The 20,290-nt window shown below is 50.0% G+C and overlaps 1 protein-coding gene across 1 annotated transcript in view; it reads right to left on the bottom strand.

Moving 5' to 3' along the window:
* Positions 1-20,290, bottom strand: part of NHSL3 (NHS like 3) — a 336,808-nt gene that overhangs the window by 99,656 nt on the left and 216,862 nt on the right. Inside the window, exon 2 of the mRNA XM_078680739.1 lies at positions 4,017-4,172. Coding sequence (XP_078536865.1) covers positions 4,017-4,172 — 156 coding nt within the window. The remainder of the gene's footprint in view (positions 1-4,016; positions 4,173-20,290) is intronic.

The raw sequence follows: 20,290 nt of genomic DNA, 5'->3' as shown, positions 1-20,290 counted from the left end.
GAAGGGCGAGAACGGAGATAGGTTTATGAACCCTTCCCAAGTGTGAGTGTGGCAGTGATGGGCATTTATGAACCCGAGAAAGGCTAAGAAAGAAGTAGTTGGAGTCTTCTAGGAGTTCTGTAAGGTGTGAGGGTGAATCTTTGAGGGTGAGAGCAAAAGCAGTGAGAGGCATTATGAACCTTAGAGAGGGGGAAGTGGTGAGGATGTATGAACCCTGTAAAGTGGGAGGTGCATATATATGAATGAATGGTAGGGCGTGAGAAAAGAGGACGAGAGCCATTCAGGAGGCCTGAAGAGTAAAGCATTAGATCACATTTATGAATTATAGGGAGGGAGGGAGGGCAGAGACAGCCTGGTGGGAGAGAGTGGAGCAATAAGGGAGCATTTATTAACTAAGAAGAGAGACAGCAGAGGCACTAGGCACATTTAGGTTTATGGACGGAGGGTGAGGGGTTTATAATACTTGGGGTGAGAACAGATTCGATGCGGGGGCATTTACAAACCCTAGAGGATGACAGCGAGGCAGGAAGGAGCATTTATGAAGCATGGAAAGGCAGCAGGGGCTCGAAGGAGCATTTATGAGTGATAGTGCGGTAAGTGTAACGCTGCGAGAGGCCTTCATGATCCCTTGAGAGGGGGAAACACACGTATCAACCCTGAGGGAGTAGGTAAAAGGCATGTATAAAGACTGCTAAAGTGGAAGTGAGGCAATGAGGGGCGTTCGGGGAGCCTACTGATCACACAGCCAGGCAGTAAGGGGTGCCTATTCATTCTAGATCGTGACAGCAGAGGGAGTAAGAGACATTCGTGAACGCTGGTCAGTGAGCACAGAGGCAGTGAGGGCTTTTATGAACCCCGGGGGCTGGAACCACGTCCGTCATGGGCATTTATTAATGCACTGAAAATGCGTTGTCTCGAGTGAGATCAGTATCCCCACCTTGCACTCCTTAAAGAAATCTTTAAAAGTTCATTAAGTGTATCCAACTTATCAATCGGTGACAGTTGTGTATTCAGGATTTATTTATTTGGAATATTTTCCAATGTTGATTATTTTCGTGTTAGATATCACACGATTCAATTCTGTTCTTCTACACAAATCCCAATGCATTTCGGGACTAATCCCCTCATCAGAAGAATGTATTCTGTCCGTAGCTCCAGCATGCAGGTGAACTATGACCGCAGTGTACATTCATTAATGCAACCATGCGCCCGAGCTGAGTTGCCTCGCCTGTCACAGTGAGACACCACCGGCGATGGGGTTTATTGTCTCCTGTACGGATAGATTTATTTCATCCACAACAACAAACCGGTGAAAGTTAGTACTTGTTAAATCAACAGTACAGTTAATGTTCCACACAGTCACTATTCAGCTATCCCCTTCCTTAAGGAGGCCTTTGTAAATGCATTCTTTATTAACCTCAAAACAAAAATATTTCTTCCCAGAAACTTTAATTTCCAAGCCTGGGGAAGTGTTATCCTCGTGTGTCTGAAATAATCTCCTTTGTCCAGAAGGGCATCGAAACACCCGCAGAACGTTTTGGCTTTAAACTCGGCAGCTGTGCCAGTTTCTATCGGCACCTTTCGGCATTCAAAGGTCTGTAGAAGGGGAACCCCGTCCTAGTACCATTAACGAGAATAAAGAAGTGTCCCTTGGGAGGGGGCAAGTCTAGAGGACGATAGTAGAGCCTCAGTATGAAGATCGGTGCCACAGGTAAGCCACTTTTTGCGAACATCTACAGTGGCATCCTTTGAACAGTGCGCCAGGCAGTGTACGAACCTGCGTCTGAGTGAAGCCAGTATCAGCAGAAAATGCTTGACCTGAGCACATCTGAGTAAAGCATCGGCTGAGCACAACTGTGGAAATGCAGCATCACCCGACAATGCGACAACATCACTCAACAAAAGCTTCAGTTGAGCACAGCGGAGTAAAGGCAATATCATACGACACTGCTACAGCTGTGCATATCCGAGCAAAGATAGTATCACCCGCCAGTGCAGTGGTATCACCCACCAATGCTCAGCTGAGCACCTCAGATTACTGCTTCAGCTGAGAACATATGGGTAAAGGCAATATCACGCAAGAATGCGTGTGCTACTCTTAGTTCTCAGATCGAACACTCATGGAAAAGTACGAGAAGTCTTCTTGGAACACACCATGACGCTTTCTAACCTAACAACTTTGCCTAAACCACTTTTTCTTGGACACAACTCTGCTTCAGATATCCAACACTGCCTGGACATCATCCAGAGCTGGGTATTAACCACTTGGCTGCTAAGGGGTTTTCCCCTCCTGTGCTGCATATTTATGAATCCCATTATACATGACGAGTTGACCTTGTCATGAGCACAGATTCAGTGTGCCTCATGACGAGTTCACATTGTCATTAGCATGCAAGTGGTTAAGCACCTACTCGAAGCTCCATCCAACCAAAACAGAATTCCTGTTTGTTGAAAACAATAAACAGGAAATAGTACAAACCTGCCTCTATCATGAACCTTGACGGCTTCAATCACCATTTTTTTTTTTACTGAATGCCAAATAACCTTGATTCACCATGGGCAACAACCTCACTCTCCGGGAACCCGGTGCCAGAAAAACAAAGACTGTCTGGTACCAGTTCTCTCTTCTACAGAAAGTGAAAGTTTCTTCCAGAAAGTGACTTGACAGCAGTTGTTAGAGCTCTCCTATACTCTTGCATCTGGATGATTGTAGCACCCTGCTCCATTGCCTTCCAGACTGGCATTCCTTCGGGGCATCCTACAAGCCACAGTAAATTTCATCCAGGGCCTAAAGAAACATGATGATAATCCCTTTCGAACAGCCACTACAAAGTTAGCCTCCAGGAGACAAAGTGCTCAGATCCTCTCAGTGCTCGTCTCATCAACATACGTCCATTGTTAGGGAACTGCAAGAAGGCTCAAGGTACAGAAGAATGGGATTTTGTTACTGGAAGGGGGTGGGAAGATCCATGTCTTCATCGTGACGCCTAGCTTTCGATGGATACACATCAGTCTGCAAGTGTCGAAGACAGAGCCTACAAAGGAGAAGGGCCAACCAGGGATCAGAGACTATTTCTCATTGTTTATGGAAAATGCCAGCTTGCTCAGAATTTATAAGGTAAAAGTTATTTGCATGATCCATCCAGGTTATGTTATGACTTTGCAATCAAACTATATTGTGAATTAACTTTGTGATTAAAAACGAAATGCTCTCTGGTCCCCGCCCTTATTGGCAGTGATGACTTACACATTTGTAGGAAGGGAGAACAGGTACAAGGACACCTGTTACTTTAGTAATCTACAGTCCCTATGTCATAAAACGATTAATAGTGGCAATTACGTTGCAAATAGTACTATACAAAAACTAAAATAAACAAGCATTGGCAAACTGCTAGGTCTGGCTTTGGCAAGTGGGTGCAATGGTCATTTAAAAAAAATATTTTTGTATGGCAGGCATATACCAAAAAAAGAAAAAGAAGGAATAAAACATGTTGCAGCCTAAACGTGGCAGCAATGGGACTATAATTATTTTTAAAAATTGACAATTGCATATATTTGAAAAATAAACACTTGGGTGTTTCTTAGCGGGCGTGATGCCAAAGAAGAAGTCCTATTGACTTTGAATGCCGGTGACCTTAAGATACAGTTTAAACACATATGAAGGAATGAATGAAAATAACTATAAAAGGATGAAGAATGTAGAGAGAAAGGGCATTGGCAAAGTGAAATATTATCCCACACGCGTTGCCATTTAAGCACACTCCTTTTTAGCTGAATATGCACGGGCGTAAAATAGAGAAAATGGTGAAGTGTGGTGACTCATTGCCCCATGCTGTACGTTGAGCTGAGCAGAAGCAAAGTTCGAACAACAACAGATGGATTTGGCCAGTGGAAAAGCAGTAAGTCAAAGTGTGTGTATATATGCAGGTGTTTTACAGTTTTCATTTCTTAGGCCGTTTTCTTGCCGCCAGGGCATTCGCGGCCCGCGGCGGCGCAGACGCCCCTCGAGGCGCTACCTTGGTGCTGCTTGGACTTGAGCCCCTCCTGCGCCTGGATGTGCAGCTCCTCCAGTTCGGGCGGGCGGCTGCTCGGGAAGAAGACATTCTCCTGCTGCCGGTCGCCGCTCTTGTGCTGGCCGCCCTGCCGCTTGCTCTCCTCCGCCTTGATGGCAGCTACAACCGGAAGAGAGAAAGAACAGCTCGTTAGATCCAGTCAGCACAACGTCACCTCTCCTAGAATACACAGCGCCTGGCTTCTACAAGGTCACCCCGGCCAGCCACTGGTCGGGAGCACTGTCAGAGAGGCCCTGCTCTGCGGGAAGTGCGTCATCATATGCGGGACACCCCCCACAGAGCACCTTCTCTCTGGAATATTTGGTTTTCGACGGGCGTGTCGCAGCAGTAACACCTTCCACCCACTCCCACCATTCAGGCATGAAGCACTGGTGCAGCAATCATGGGGGGAGGAGGGCGTGGTGCCTGGTGTACAGCTCACGCGCCCGTAAACACACATATTGTTTGCTGAACACCTTCACAAAACGTCCCCGTCCTGCCTCCGGTATGTCTTGTGGTTTCGCCTACGCTCAGCCTAATAATGTCGCGGGCACCTGTCCCACCCAAAGTACAAACAGCGAGCCTGAAATGTGCCCCAATGCCTAAGACGTCATTCAGTGACTCTGCACCCCAATGTTTTACAGATTTAAATTCAGACAATATATATTTCACAGATTCTAATTCCAGCACCATGTTTTACTTACCTTTTATTTTGCTACCCTCATAATCCATATTTTGCCACCATATCCATGAACAACGTACAGATTTTTATTCTGCTTTGTTTTTTTTAAATTCTGTACTTTTGCAACAATTTACTTTTAAAATTCTTAGTCTGAAACCCCAATGTTTTACAGCTTGTCTAGCAACCCAATATTGTAAACTATCTCATTCTGGAGCCTCCATATTGTTACAGGTTATTACTCTGGTACCCCATTATTGTGAGGATTCCTAATCAGGGACCCCAATACTCATCAGATCCTGAGTCTGGCACCACCATATTTTATAAATCCTCATTTCAGGAGCCTCAAAGAGTCTTTATCTGGTACCCCAATATTACTGAGATCCTTAATCTGCCACCCCAATACCGTAATGCTTCTTATGGGACACAAATACCTTTAACACATCTTTAGTCTGACACCAAATTAAACTGCAGGTTCTTCATCTGGCACTTCCCCAATGTAGACGGTTCTAATTCTGGCACTCCAAAAAGGTATTCTTTCTCGAATATTCAGCATTTTACAGATCCTCACTCTACCACCCCAACAATTAAAAGTTTCTTACTGCAGTGCCCCAATATCCTTACTCTCACTACACAAGTGTGCAGAGAGTTGTTACTCAGACACAACCATAGATTGCCGAGCATCTACACCGAATGCCCGAGGACTGAGCACCACAGACCTCTCGGCGGACACTCAATGGAGGGGCAGGGACGGTCAGGGAGAGGTGTTTGAGTAGACCTGTTCTCCAAGGACAGCGTTAGACACATCTCCTCGGCAGGATTATGCCACAGCACAACGGATGCACCTCAAAATGGAATGTTCTTCTGATAGGGGCTTCTAGTCTGCAATGGGGACCTCATTTTGTAAAACTTCCAGTTCATAAGAAGAATATTTTATAAATATTGCTCAGTAAGTGAATGTAAGCAATTACAGCACAGAGGCAAATGAGCAACTGCCGGCACAAGGATTCCAATAAAGAGCTGCGAAAACATTTTTTTTTTACTTGCAGATCACAACATCTGTATTGACAAACATCTGGAACATATCGCACTGAAAATGTGTTGACGATGATGCTATTTTTTTGGCTGTAATGAAAGCAGCTCTCCTAAAGAGTTGCTTTTGCTGTGTTCCTACATTCTACCTAGGTAAACATAATATAGGAAAACATACCAATAATTATTTTTCATTCAAGAAGGTCCCTATAACTGGGTAACTTACTTCAATTGGCTTCAGGTTCCATATCGGACCCTAATCACCACCCAGGCACCGCCTGCACAGTATTGCACCCTTTGTCTAGCTCTGACCATCTTCTGTTCAATGGCATGTATGAAACCACAGCCTTGTAGCGTTCCTAATGGCCGCCGCTCCGGTCTACGAGTACCATTTAGCCCTATTGGGCAAAAGGAGACACGAGAGCCCTTTATTTTTTGCCATGCCAAAACCATGAGCTAGCTCATGCATTAAAAGGGATAACAAAGATGCAAGTTTCTATATTTTTATGGTCTGGCTTGAGAGAGCAGCGGTCCCCAGGCAATTATGTTGGGATTGGTCAGACGTGTGTGCTTCCTCAAAAAAAGTGCCTGCCCTTCACTGCAGCTGTAATCATTTTATTTATCAAAAAGACACGGGCTGGACTGATCCCATGCAAGAGCAGGGTCAAGACTGATTTGCATATGGCTGGGTCTAAACTGGAATGAGAAGCAAAAAAAACGATGGATTTAACCCAGAACTGTGACGGGAGGGTGAATGTTTGATTTGTTCAGCATTTCATCATTGCTCATTTTGAATTGTATTTATCCAGCGATCTGAGGTTAAACTTTCAAGGGCAGACACATGACATTACAATGCTGTAAAAGTGTCTTCGATAACTAGATCATTTATTGTGTTGTCCTACTCTGGCAGTAGCACAAATGGGAGGAGGGCAGTCATTAACCTACAAGGGTTTTAGGTCTGGGTGAATAGTGCAACTGTCACCAAACAATTTAACCTTCATCAACATTATTCTACAGTTCTTTGCTTTTGCACAAATACATATTCATCTCATGCTATTTACTTGTAACGATTCACATTACCATACAACATGCCTTTAAAGCCAGACCCATTGGCAGTGCCAATGCTTATTTTAAATAAGTGAATATGTATGAAGTAAATTTTCCCTGACAACTGCATTGATTTGTATCCAGGATTGCCCAACAAAGATCGAGAAGGGAGGATGCCTTGTGGGTTAAGCTTAATCTGTCTTAACACAAATAAATCACATAGTCAGCAGTTATCTTGAAAACCTGGCACGGATTTTGATCCCCTGGACCTACGTGGGACATCCCTGGTTCGTAGTAACTAAATGAAAGCAACATGAGGCTGCGGACCATGCCACATTAAATATAATTTTCAACTGATGCGATGGCAGCGAGGGACGATTAAAGTCACACTCACCCTTTAATCACTATATGTGTTTCGCATTGTAAATAAACAGGTGCCCACCTCTAAGGTCCACTGCCGCAAGACCTAATACAATGATAAATACAAAGAACAAAGAGAGGCACTCAACAAATAACATATAATATGCAAAATTGACAAATCTTTCAGGGTCTTCAGTGTGGAGAATTCTTCTTTATTGATATCACAAGTTGAGAGATACACAGCCTCAGCCAACACGTTTCACACAAACGGGCTTCCTCAGGGCTAAATATTGAACACCTCACTTCAAAATCCAAGGTTTGGCATCCAATCTTAAGTTTCCAATAGCACTTCACTTTTTCTTATTGCGTTTTTAGGCAATGGTCCAAATTTTGTTAGGAGTAATAATACGCCAAACAAACAAAATGGCTTTGAAGAGTGAGGAGCAAGTGAGCCAAACCCAGCAGATTTCTCCAGGTTGTATGGACACGTACACTACACCATTAGAAGGTAGCAGCATCTATGTCATAAGGGGGCAACCACCTGGTATCTAACTGTGATTTACAGTGCGGCGAGGACTGACCCGCTAGCCCTGAAGAAATTGCAGATAAGTATCAACAGACAATGAAACACGTTGGCTTCTGTTATTAAAATGAAGAAGCACGGCAGTTCGAAGGACTTAATAAACACGGCAATCTGATCATGATTTTATTCGTGAGGTGAAGACAGCCTAAAACTCGGTTCATACTGGTGAGAGCCCAGAGTTTTTCAAGGAATCAGCCATTTTGATTGTTCAACATATTATTACTCCTAACAAAATTTGGACCCTTGCCTAAAAACTCAATAAGAAAAAGTGATGTGCTATTGGAAACTTAAGATCAGATGGCAAACCTTGGACTTTGAAGTGAGGAGTTCGATATTTAGCCCTGAGGAAGCCCGTTTGGGTGAAATGCGCTGGCTGAGGCTGTGTATCTCTCAACTTGTGATATCAATAAATAAGAATTCTCCACACTGAAGACCCTGAAAGATTCGTCAATTTTGCATATTATATGTTATTTGTTGTGTGCCTCTCTTTGTTCTTTGTATTTCACATTAAATATAAAACCGAAATAAAAGGACATGGCTAGCGACAGAGTGTAACAGCAACCACAGACCCCGGGGACTGCAGTAAGCACCCAGCAGTTCAAAAGGTGATCTCGCTAGCCCTCCGTAGAGGTCACGTGTCCTGGTAAAAAGTCTACAAGGACTAGACAGAAAGTCCCAGTTTCGGCAGCTCATCAGCAGCTGGTCGCAAAGTCAAGGCCTGACCCAGGAGAGACCGTGTGACGGATGGTCTCATATAATAGGTAATACGTATCCATGTTCAACAATAAAAGTCAGTGTACAATCTGTACTGAGTAAGCACAGCAGTTAAAACGCTTACTGATGGTGGAAGGCTGATTGTGGTTGTACAGTTATGATCAAACCAGTTTTTCCGTAAGGTCACTTTTCAAAACAAGGATGGTGCTCACCGCCTGCCAGATTTCTGTCGCGCTCTTCTAGCTTGGCATAGTAACTCTGGTCTACAAGCAGTACTGCTGAAGTTCTTCGGCTATAGGACACCCAAGGGGCCAGCGTTACGATTGGAACTTTGAAAGTAACAGAAGGAGGCGCACACAACCTCAAAGATGTAGCTTTGAGTCAAGTACCGCACCTTCGAGGTCTGCAGAGAGCTGGAAGCAGCAGTGCGAGCTGCAGCCGAGATCAAGACAATAATACATCATGGTCCTGGATTTCTGGTGGCTAGCGACGCCGCAGAGCTTCCCATGGCTTGCTTAGACAGCCTGTGAATACCGAGGGGTATGCTTACCATAACTTGTAACTGCTGAACTGGGAAATCTGGGAGACCCAGTTACAAAACATTGGCATAGTCCAGCCTAGAAAGGATTAAAGCCCTAACCACAATAGCCTGCACTTCATGCGGAAGTGTTAGACCTGACATCCTTGGCATGGTTTTCCCCCCATCTTTTTGCCTCTGACTCATGTATTTTTGATGCTGTGCTGGATTTCGTTTTTGCTGGTTTAGATGCTTTGGACCCTCTGCCACTGCTGATCAGTGTCAGAGGGTAAGTGCTCCCTCTGTAAATTGTCATATTGATTGGGTATACCTGATTGGCATATCTGTATCACCAGGAGGTCCCTAGTAAAGTGCACTGTGTGTGCCAGGGCTGGGGATGACAGATGCTACTAGTGGGCCTGCAGCGCAGATTGCGCCACCCACATGAGTAGCTCAAAAAGGGGGTCTCAGGCCTGCCAGCGCAGGGCCTGTGTGCAGTCAGTGGACTGCCATGTCTGCCTGGCCAGTGTCCCCACTGGCTGGGCTTAACCCTCCCCTGTCTGTGCACATCAGCCACCCCTATGGAAGGCTCCAGGTACCCCCCTGGGTAGGGTGCAGTGAATGGATAGGGTAGAGCGTGTACTAGTGCAGGTAACATGCTCTGGTAGAGAGCAGCAGCCACTTTGTGTGCTCACTGCTGTAGGGCTGTAGGGCTCCCTAGGGTAGCCTGGGGAGGCTGGTCCCATTGGATCCCAGCCTATCTCCCTATAGGAACAAGATGGAACATCCATGAAAGATATCCCTGAACTCAGAATTAAATGACACATCTTTTGGTGAAGGTTGTTTTTGGATCCTGGGGTTGAGAATAGCATTTTTAGAAAGTGGCTGTTCTTTTGTATAAACCTTTCTGTGTGCCTGGGCCTGTGTGTGGAATGCCTGCGTGACAGGAGCTGCAGGGCCCCGGAGGGGGTTGGAGTCAGCCCAGGGGTGAAAGGCGACATCTGTTGCCCGGGGAAGGGGAGAGAGAAGAGCCTGATAGTGCTGGGCTGTGCCTGCCTGACCACCGTGCTGGCTAACTCCCCTGCCGACCCACTGTCACCTCTGGCCCTGAAGCTGTCAGGAAGAAGAACACCAGAAACATTCCAGAGCCAAGGATCCCCGTGCACAAAGGACTTCAAAGGCGTTCAGGGGTATAAGGAAAGGACCCCTTACTACAGAAGATTAGATTCTGAAATTCTACAATCAAGACGGACCCTCTGCTGGAAGGAGGACGGCGAGAGAACTAAAGGAAGATTGCCTTGCTGTGTGCTCTAAGGGCTGACCTGTTCTGCTGTATCACTGGAAGCTGAGGAGGAGAAAGGGACTTTGCTGTGGGCTGTGTCCCTGCCTGCTTGAAACTGCTGAGACTTTGCTGTGTGCTGTGCCTACAGCTTGAATCTCCAAGGGCCTGAGAAGAGCTGGCTCCCTGTCTGCAACCCAGGAACATAAAGGTTGCCCAAGGCTACAAGAATCTGCTGTGCCCCCCCCCTGAAGCTGCTGTGTGGCGAGGAGATCGTGCAACCGTGTGGTTTGCCTGTTTAGCGCATTGGCTGCTCTCTACTGCTTGAGAGCGCCGCGCTGACCCAGCCTACCGCAGGGCCAAAGTCGACGTGTTCATCGACACGTGTGTGGGGCAGACCGGAGACCTGTGAGCCTCTGCAGCGCAAGGGGCGCTGAAAAACAATTGCTGGCCGTATCACCGCCGCTGCCCGGGGCCAGAGAACCTCCAAGGGAAGCACCATCCTGATCGGCGCTAAACCGGCGAAGAACGAAGCCGCCGCGCTCCCATTGGTGGAGGGAGCCGAGCCCCCTCACTAACGCCGCGACGGGATTGGCCCGTGCGGCGCAGCGTCATCAGCAGTGCTGGGCCGTGATTGGCCTAGGGAGCGGAGCGTCATCGTTGCCTGTCCCGGGAGCCGCACTGCCATTGGCTGACTCCCGGGTGCTGTGGAGGCTCGCCTGAGGAGCCGCGAGGGGATTGGCTGCCTTCGCTGAGGCAGCCGAAGAAGCCGAGGAATCAGCGCGATCACCGCCGGGCCCGGGAAGAAGTGACCTGACCTCGCCGAGGGATCTCCGCATGTGCTCCAGCCCCTGGCCTGCCGTCTCTGCTCCCCGCTGCTCTTTGAAGGATCCAGAGCGGGCGGAGAGCGTCCGGAGACCGGCCGGGCGGGAGCCACACTGAGCCTTCCCCCGCGAGGTGCCCCTGGGGGACCCGCGTCACCGCGAGCACGGGGAAAGAAGTCCCCCCTCCCTCAGGATACCGGGTGAGACGCGCTAGGAGCGCTTGTGGTCCCTGAAGCCAGGGGACCATTGGGGCATAGTTTAATAACGCTGGCATTGTTTGGACTGCTCGTTTTTAGAGCATAGCCATTATAAATCGGTGGCATTAGGTTTAATACTGATTTGAAGAGACTTGAGACATTTGTTTTTATATGACAACTTCCTGAAACTACGTACCACCATTAAGATTAAGTGCCTCATTTTAATAATGAAGTGACTGTCGTGCAACTGCTTGATTTACCTTGCTGAAACTAGATAAAGTTATATTTTATATATACTTACCTGTGTGGTCTCAGTTTGTGGTGGATTGGGAATTGCTGTTGTGTTAAGTGCAAATGTTATCCACATTGTCTCCGAGTTTAGCCTAGACTGCTCGCGCCATGCTACCTAGAGGGTGAGCAGGGGTTATCTCAGAGGGTTATTCCGTCGCCCTGACCGGAGCTAGGGGTCCCTACTTGGGCCAAGGTACTTACCTTTGCCAACCAGAGACTCCCGGTTCTAACATTGGTGGCTGGCGGTGCGGATTTTGAACTAATGATTGCACTTGACCTGCAGTGATTTCTTGTACATCACTAGTCTAGTTTAGCAGCACAGGTTGCGCAAGACTTTTTTTTTCTTTTTGGTGAAACCTTTTGTTGAAAAGGGAAGGAAGCATCATGTCTCGGAAAGCGCCAAGCGTGACTGTAGAAGTGGTAGGGGAATTTGAAATCCAGGAGTTGTTCATCTATAACAAGGATCAACTGAAAGCATTCTGCAAACAGCTTGGATGCCCAGCGAAGGGCAGCGCAAACAAGGAAGAGCTACAGAAAGCTCTGAGGGCCTGGTGGGAGGCCAAACATGGTGATCTAGCGGAAGCTACTGAAGTGGACGGCACACAAGAGAATGTTGTTTTGCTCAGTGATCTGCCAGTGCGGTCAGCATCTAAGGCTGGCAGCAACCACTCCAGTAGGAATATTTCTCCAGAGGAAGTGGAGGAGAATCAGAGAGCTAGGGCCCATGAGATTGAGCTTTTGAAACTCAGAGCGGACGCCGATGAGAAGAAACTGCGCCTGGAAATTGAGAGAGAGGCGCAGGAGAGAGCGGCGCAGGAGAGAAGGGATGCTCTCGCTTTGGAGGAGAAGAAGCTCGAATTGGCTCATGAGAGGGGCATGAAGGAATTGGCCATCAAATATAAAGAGAGGGTGTCCAGTTCTAATGGTGGCAGCGCACAACCAGTACAGGCGGGTAAGGTATACATACCAAAGGATCTGGTACAGAATTATCAGAGGGGTGATGATATTTATGCGTGGTTTAGAGCGTATGAACTAGCCCTAAAGATGAATGAAGTGCCTGAGAGGAATTGGGGAGCAGGATTGTGGAAGCATTTTGAGGCCTCTGGGAGGGATGTTTTGGCACCCTTAGAAGAAAAGGATGCTTTGTCCTACTCCGCCATGAAGGAGGCTTTGTGCCTCAGGTATGGGCTCACTGCTGAACAGTACCGCCAGAAGTTTAGGAACTTCAAGAAGCTTGATTCAAGTACTTGGGTGGAGTGTGTGAGTATGTACACGCGTGCACTGGAAGGTTGGATGAAGGGCAGCAAAGTTACTGATTATGTGGGGTTGTGTCACTTGATTAGTAGGGAGCACTTAAGTAGTTTGTGTGTCCCAGAGCTGCGCCAGCATCTTTTGGATAGCAAGTTAACTGATCCCAGTGAGCTTGCTAAAGAGGCGGACCGGTGGACTAGCACCAGGATCCACAAGGGGGTGGTAAGTACCCCAGCCAAGGGTGGACAGGGTCCCCAGCAGAAGAGTGGGGGGGACACGGGTAATCAAAAGGAGTCTTCTAAAGGGCCCCAAACTGGTTCCCAGGAGAAGGTGTCTCAACCCCCCAAGTCTAAGAAGTCCTGGCCCCGTAAGGGCAAGCAGGACAACAGGCCCCCGCCTACCTGCTTTACATGTGGGGAGGTGGGGCACATTGCCCCCAAATGTCCAAAGAAACCTCCAGCACCCTCTGGTGCTCCAGCACCGGCATTGGCCAGTGTAGCTTTGGGAGGGGATTTGATTTCTAGTGGGGAGGAAGGGTTAGCAGTGATGACCCTTGTCTCTTTAGGAGACCAAGAGATGGCCCAGGAAGCCTTGCTGCCCTTAAACACTAAGAAATATGGGCAGAAGGTGACCATCAATGGAAAGGAGATAGACGCTCTGAGAGACACCGGGGCCAGTGTGACATCTGTCAGGTGTCAATGGGTGTCTGAAGAGCAGATCATTCCCAATGTACTCCGTCCTGTGGTGGCAGCTGACAGTTCAGTGCGCCTCTGCAAGTTGGCACGGGTTCCATTCGAATGGGGAGGAGTCTCCGGTACATTGGAAGTTGTTGTAAGTGATGCCTTGCCTATAGATTGTCTATTAGGTAATGACCTGGAGAGCTCTCCATGGAAAGATGTAGAGCACCGGACTCACTTGGAGATGTTGGGTTTGCCTGCGTGGATCTGTGTGTCCACCCGTGCAATGACAGCAAGAGAAGGCGGTCTAACAGAGCTGGAGCCTGGAACAATGGCCCAGGGACCTGCCAAGAGAGGAAGGGGTAGAGGGCGCGGGAAACCGGCCCCCACTGTTCCCACGGTCCAGGAGGAGGCAGACCCGGAAGGGGATGCCCTGGAACCTACAGGGGAGCAGGTGGCCGAACTAGGGGAATTGCCTGAGCTGTCCCAGTGGCAGCAAGAGGGTGGTCCCTCCAGGGAGGAATTCTGCCAGGCTCAGAAGGAGTGCCCTTCTCTCGTTGGTGTGCGGCAGCAGGCTGCCGACCAGGCCGCAGGCCTGGGGTCCAAGGAGCATTTGATCTACTGGGAGGATGACTTACTTTATAGTGAGCCTAAGTTCGCTGAGCCCGGCGCAGCCCGAGTGCTGGTAGTGCCCGAGCGCTTCAGGAACTTCCTACTGGGTCTGGCTCATGACGTGCCTCTCGCAGGACATCTGGGGCAAGACAAGACCTATCACAGGCTTGTCACCCATTTCTACTGGCCCCAGATGAAGAAGCACGTCGCTGCCTTTTGTAAGTCTTGTCAGACTTGTCAGGCCAGTGGCAAGAGCGGAGGGAAGTGCGTGGCACCCCTCCAGCCCTTTCCCGTGGTGAGCACCCCTTTTGAGCGGGTGGGCATTGACATCGTGGGGCCCCTGGATCCCAAGACAGCCCTAGGCAACAGGTTTATCCTGGTCTTGGTGGACCATGCCACTCGGTACCCGGAAGCCCTTCCGCTCAGGACAGTCACCGCCCCAGTGGTGGGCCGTGCCCTGATGGGGATCTTTTCCCGGGTGGGATTTCCGAAGGAGGTCGTTTCGGACCGCGGGACAAACTTCATTTCTAGGTATATGAAGTCCCTGTGGGCGGAGTGTGGGGTGACATACAAATTCACCACTCCTTACCACCCTCAAGGAAATGGTTTGGTTGAGAGATTCAACCGCACCTTGAAGGGCATGATCATGGGCCTGGAAGAGCCCATGAGGCGGAAATGGGATGTCTTGTTGCCATGCCTGTTGTTTGCCTACAGGGAGGTGCCTCAGAAATCCTTAGGGTTCAGTCCCTTTGAGTTGCTGTATGGCCACCCTGTCAGAGGGCCTCTTACTCTGGTGAAGGAGGGGTGGGAGAAATCCCGTGGGAAAACCCCTCAGGATGTGTTTAGTTATGTGCTGGCCATTCGCAACCAGACCAAGCGCTTCAGGAAGCTCGCGCAAGAGAACCTGGAGGCTAGCCAGGAGGAAATGAAGAGGTGGTATGACCAGAACACCTCTCTAGTGGAGTTCCAACCTGGACAGAAAGTGTGGGTGATGGCGCCTGTGGAGCCTTGTGCGCTCCGTGACAAGTGGTCTGGGCCATACGAGGTGGTGGAGCGCAAGAGCGAGGTTACCTATTTGGTTAACCTGAAGACTCCCAGGCAGCCCCTGAGAGTGCTACATGTGAACCGCCTCAAACCTCACTTTGAGAGGACTGAAGTGACTATGCTCATGGCTACAGATGCTGGAGGGGAGGAGGATAGTGATCCTCTCCCTGACCTCCTGGCAGTCAAGGAGCAGGATGGGTCAGTGGATGGTGTGATACTCTCACCCGCCCTGACCCCAGAGCAGCAGAAGGACTGTCGCCAAGTCTTGGGTCAGTTCGCCCCCCTGTTCTCCCTGACCCCAGGTGTCACCAAGTGGTGCGTCCACGATGTGGACACCGGTGACAACCTGCCTGTGAAACAGAAGTTTTACAGAGTGGCTGACAAGGTCAGGGCTAGCATCAAAGAAGAGGTTTCTAAGATGTTAGCGCTAGGGGTAATTGAGCCCTCCAGCAGCCCCTGGGCTAGCCCAGTAGTCTTAGTGCCTAAGAAAGCTGCTACACCTGGTGGCCCCCCAGAACTCCGTTTCTGTGTGGACTACCGCGGGCTCAATGCGGTCACCAAGACTGACGCGCACCCCATCCCCAGAGCTGATGAGCTGGTGGATCGGTTGGGAGCTGCCCGGTACCTGAGCACTTTTGATTTGACTTCAGGTTACTGGCAGATTGCCTTAACTGAGGGGGCCAAGGAAAGATCAGCATTTTCCACCCCCGAGGGGCACTTCCAGTTTCGTGTCATGCCCTTTGGGTTGAAAAATGCCCCGGCCACATTCCAGAGACTGGTCAACCGGGTATTAGCAGGGCTGGAGGAATTCAGCGCAGCATACCTGGATGACATTGCTGTGTTCAGCTCCACATGGGAGGAACACTTGCAACACCTCTGCGCAGTGTTGAAGGCCCTGCAGAAGGCAGGCCTCACTATCAAGGCCAGTAAGTGCCAGATAGGGCAGGGATCTGTGGTGTACTTGGGACACCAGGTGGGGAGCGGCCAGGTGGCGCCCCTACAGGCGAAGATTGATACCATTCTGGCTTGGGAACCCCCCCAAGACCCAGACTGAGGTGAGAGCCTTTTTAGGTCTCACCGGGTATTACAGACGGTTTGTCAAAGGTTATGGCACCATTGTAGCCCCTTTGACAGAGCTGACATCTAGAAATCAGCCCAGGAAAGTGAATTGGACTGAGGCCTGTCAAACTGCTTTTGACACCCTCAAGACTGCCATGTGCACAGCACCAGTGCTTAAGGCACCTGACTTTTCAAGTGAGTTCATTGTGCAAACTGACGCTTCAGAGCAAGGCGTGGGAGCAGTACTCTCACAGGTCAATGAGGAGGGTGGAGACCAACCAGTGGCTTTCATTAGTAGGAGGCTACTCCCCAGGGAACAGAGATGGAGTGCAATCGAAAGGGAAGCTTTCGCTGTGGTCTGGGCTCTGAAGAAGCTGAGGCCCTACCTGTTTGGGACTCACTTCCGTGTTCAGACCGACCACAGGCCCCTCAGATGGTTAATGCATATGAGGGGCAAGAATCCAAAACTGTTGAGGTGGTCCATTTCCCTACAGGGGATGGACTTCACGGTGGAGCACCGCCCTGGTACAGAACACGCCAATGCTGACGGTCTGTCCAGATTCTTCCGCCTTAGTGATGAGGGCTCCCAAGAGGTTGGGTAGTTCTCCCCACTTTCAGCTGGAGGGGACACGTGTTAGACCTGACATCCTTGGCATGGTTTTCCCCCATCTTTTTGCCTCTGACTCATGTATTTTTGATGCTGTGCTGGATTTCGTTTTTGCTGGTTTAGATGCTTTGGACCCTCTGCCACTGCTGATCAGTGTCAGAGGGTAAGTGCTCCCTCTGTAAATTGTCATATTGATTGGGTATACCTGATTGGCATATCTGTATCACCAGGAGGTCCCTAGTAAAGTGCACTGTGTGTGCCAGGGCTGGGGATGACAGATGCTACTAGTGGGCCTGCAGCGCAGATTGCGCCACCCACATGAGTAGCTCAAAAAGGGGGTCTCAGGCCTGCCAGCGCAGGGCCTGTGTGCAGTCAGTGGACTGCCATGTCTGCCTGGCCAGTGTCCCCACTGGCTGGGCTTAACCCTCCCCTGTCTGTGCACATCAGCCACCCCTATGGAAGGCTCCAGGTACCCCCCTGGGTAGGGTGCAGTGAATGGATAGGGTAGAGCGTGTACTAGTGCAGGTAACATGCTCTGGTAGAGAGCAGCAGCCACTTTGTGTGCTCACTGCTGTAGGGCTGTAGGGCTCCCTAGGGTAGCCTGGGGAGGCTGGTCCCATTGGATCCCAGCCTATCTCCCTATAGGAACAAGATGGAACATCCATGAAAGATATCCCTGAACTCAGAATTAAATGACACATCTTTTGGTGAAGGTTGTTTTTGGATCCTGGGGTTGAGAATAGCATTTTTAGAAAGTGGCTGTTCTTTTGTATAAACCTTTCTGTGTGCCTGGGCCTGTGTGTGGAATGCCTGCGTGACAGGAGCTGCAGGGCCCCGGAGGGGGTTGGAGTCAGCCCAGGGGTGAAAGGCGACATCTGTTGCCCGGGGAAGGGGAGAGAGAAGAGCCTGATAGTGCTGGGCTGTGCCTGCCTGACCACCGTGCTGGCTAACTCCCCTGCCGACCCACTGTCACCTCTGGCCCTGAAGTTGTCAGGAAGAAGAACACCAGAAACATTCCAGAGCCAAGGATCCCCGTGCACAAAGGACTTCAAAGGCGTTCAGGGGTATAAGGAAAGGACCCCTTACTACAGAAGATTAGATTCTGAAATTCTACAATCAAGACGGACCCTCTGCTGGAAGGAGGACGGCGAGAGAACTAAAGGAAGATTGCCTTGCTGTGTGCTCTAAGGGCTGACCTGTTCTGCTGTATCACTGGAAGCTGAGGAGGAGAAAGGGACTTTGCTGTGGGCTGTGTCCCTGCCTGCTTGAAACTGCTGAGACTTTGCTGTGTGCTGTGCCTACAGCTTGAATCTCCAAGGGCCTGAGAAGAGCTGGCTCCCTGTCTGCAACCCAGGAACATAAAGGTTGCCCAAGGCTACAAGAATCTGCTGTGCCCCCCCCCTGAAGCTGCTGTGTGGCGAGGAGATCGTGCAACCGTGTGGTTTGCCTGTTTAGCGCATTGGCTGCTCTCTACTGCTTGAGAGCGCCGCGCTGACCCAGCCTACCGCAGGGCCAAAGTCGACGTGTTCATCGACACGTGTGTGGGGCAGACCGGAGACCTGTGAGCCTCTGCAGCGCAAGGGGCGCTGAAAAACAATTGCTGGCCGTATCACCGCCGCTGCCCGGGGCCAGAGAACCTCCAAGGGAAGCACCATCCTGATCGGCGCTAAACCGGCGAAGAACGAAGCCGCCGCGCTCCCATTGGTGGAGGGAGCCGAGCCCCCTCACTAACGCCGCGACGGGATTGGCCCGTGCGGCGCAGCGTCATCAGCAGTGCTGGGCCGTGATTGGCCTTGGGAGCGGAGCGTCATCGTTGCCTGTCCCGGGAGCCGCACTGCCATTGGCTGACTCCCGGGTGCTGTGGAGGCTCGCCTGAGGAGCCGCGAGGGGATTGGCTGCCTTCGCTGAGGCAGCCGAAGAAGCCGAGGAATCAGCGCGATCACCGCCGGGCCCGGGAAGAAGTGACCTGACCTCGCCGAGGGATCTCCGCATGTGCTCCAGCCCCTGGCCTGCCGTCTCTGCTCCCCGCTGCTCTTTGAAGGATCCAGAGCGGGCGGAGAGCGTCCGGAGACCGGCTGGGCGGGAGCCACACTGAGCCTTCCCCCGCGAGGTGCCCCTGGGGGACCCGCGTCACCGCGAGCACGGGGAAAGAAGTCCCCCCTCCCTCAGGATACCGGGTGAGACGCGCTAGGAGCGCTTGTGGTCCCTGAAGCCAGGGGACCATTGGGGCATAGTTTAATAACGCTGGCATTGTTTGGACTGCTCGTTTTTAGAGCATAGCCATTATAAATCGGTGGCATTAGGTTTAATACTGATTTGAAGAGACTTGAGACATTTGTTTTTATATGACAACTTCCTGAAACTACGTACCACCATTAAGATTAAGTGCCTCATTTTAATAATGAAGTGACTGTCGTGCAACTGCTTGATTTACCTTGCTGAAACTAGATAAAGTTATATTTTATATATACTTACCTGTGTGGTCTCAGTTTGTGGTGGATTGGGAATTGCTGTTGTGTTAAGTGCAAATGTTATCCACATTGTCTCCGAGTTTAGCCTAGACTGCTCGCGCCATGCTACCTAGAGGGTGAGCAGGGGTTATCTCAGAGGGTTATTCCGTCGCCCTGACCGGAGCTAGGGGTCCCTACTTGGGCCAAGGTACTTACCTTTGCCAACCAGAGACTCCCGGTTCTAACATTGGTGGCTCGCGGTGCGGATTTTGACCTAATGATTGCACTTGACCTGCAGTGATTTCTTGTACATCACTAGTCTAGTTTAGCAGCACAGGTTGCGCAAGACTTTTTTTTTCTTTTTGGTGAAACCTTTTGTTGAAAAGGGAAGGAAGCATCATGTCTCGGAAAGCGCCAAGCGTGACTGTAGAAGTGGTAGGGGAATTTGAAATCCAGGAGTTGTTCATCTATAACAAGGATCAACTGAAAGCATTCTGCAAACAGCTTGGATGCCCAGCGAAGGGCAGCGCAAACAAGGAAGAGCTACAGAAAGCTCTGAGGGCCTGGTGGGAGGCCAAACATGGTGATCTAGCGGAAGCTACTGAAGTGGACGGCACACAAGAGAATGTTGTTTTGCTCAGTGATCTGCCAGTGCGGTCAGCATCTAAGGCTGGCAGCAACCACTCCAGTAGGAATATTTCTCCAGAGGAAGTGGAGGAGAATCAGAGAGCTAGGGCCCATGAGATTGAGCTTTTGAAACTCAGAGCGGACGCCGATGAGAAGAAACTGCGCCTGGAAATTGAGAGAGAGGCGCAGGAGAGAGCGGCGCAGGAGAGAAGGGATGCTCTCGCTTTGGAGGAGAAGAAGCTTGAATTGGCTCATGAGAGGGGCATGAAGGAATTGGCCATCAAATATAAAGAGAGGGTGTCCAGTTCTAATGGTGGCAGCGCACAACCAGTACAGGCGGGTAAGGTATACATACCAAAGGATCTGGTACAGAATTATCAGAGGGGTG

This window comes from Lissotriton helveticus, chromosome 3_1 (assembly GCF_964261635.1).
Source record: "Lissotriton helveticus chromosome 3_1, aLisHel1.1, whole genome shotgun sequence".
NCBI lineage: Eukaryota > Metazoa > Chordata > Amphibia > Caudata > Salamandridae > Lissotriton > Lissotriton helveticus.
Note: the sequence above shows the minus strand (reverse complement) of the source record. Positions and strands in the feature narration are given on the sequence as shown.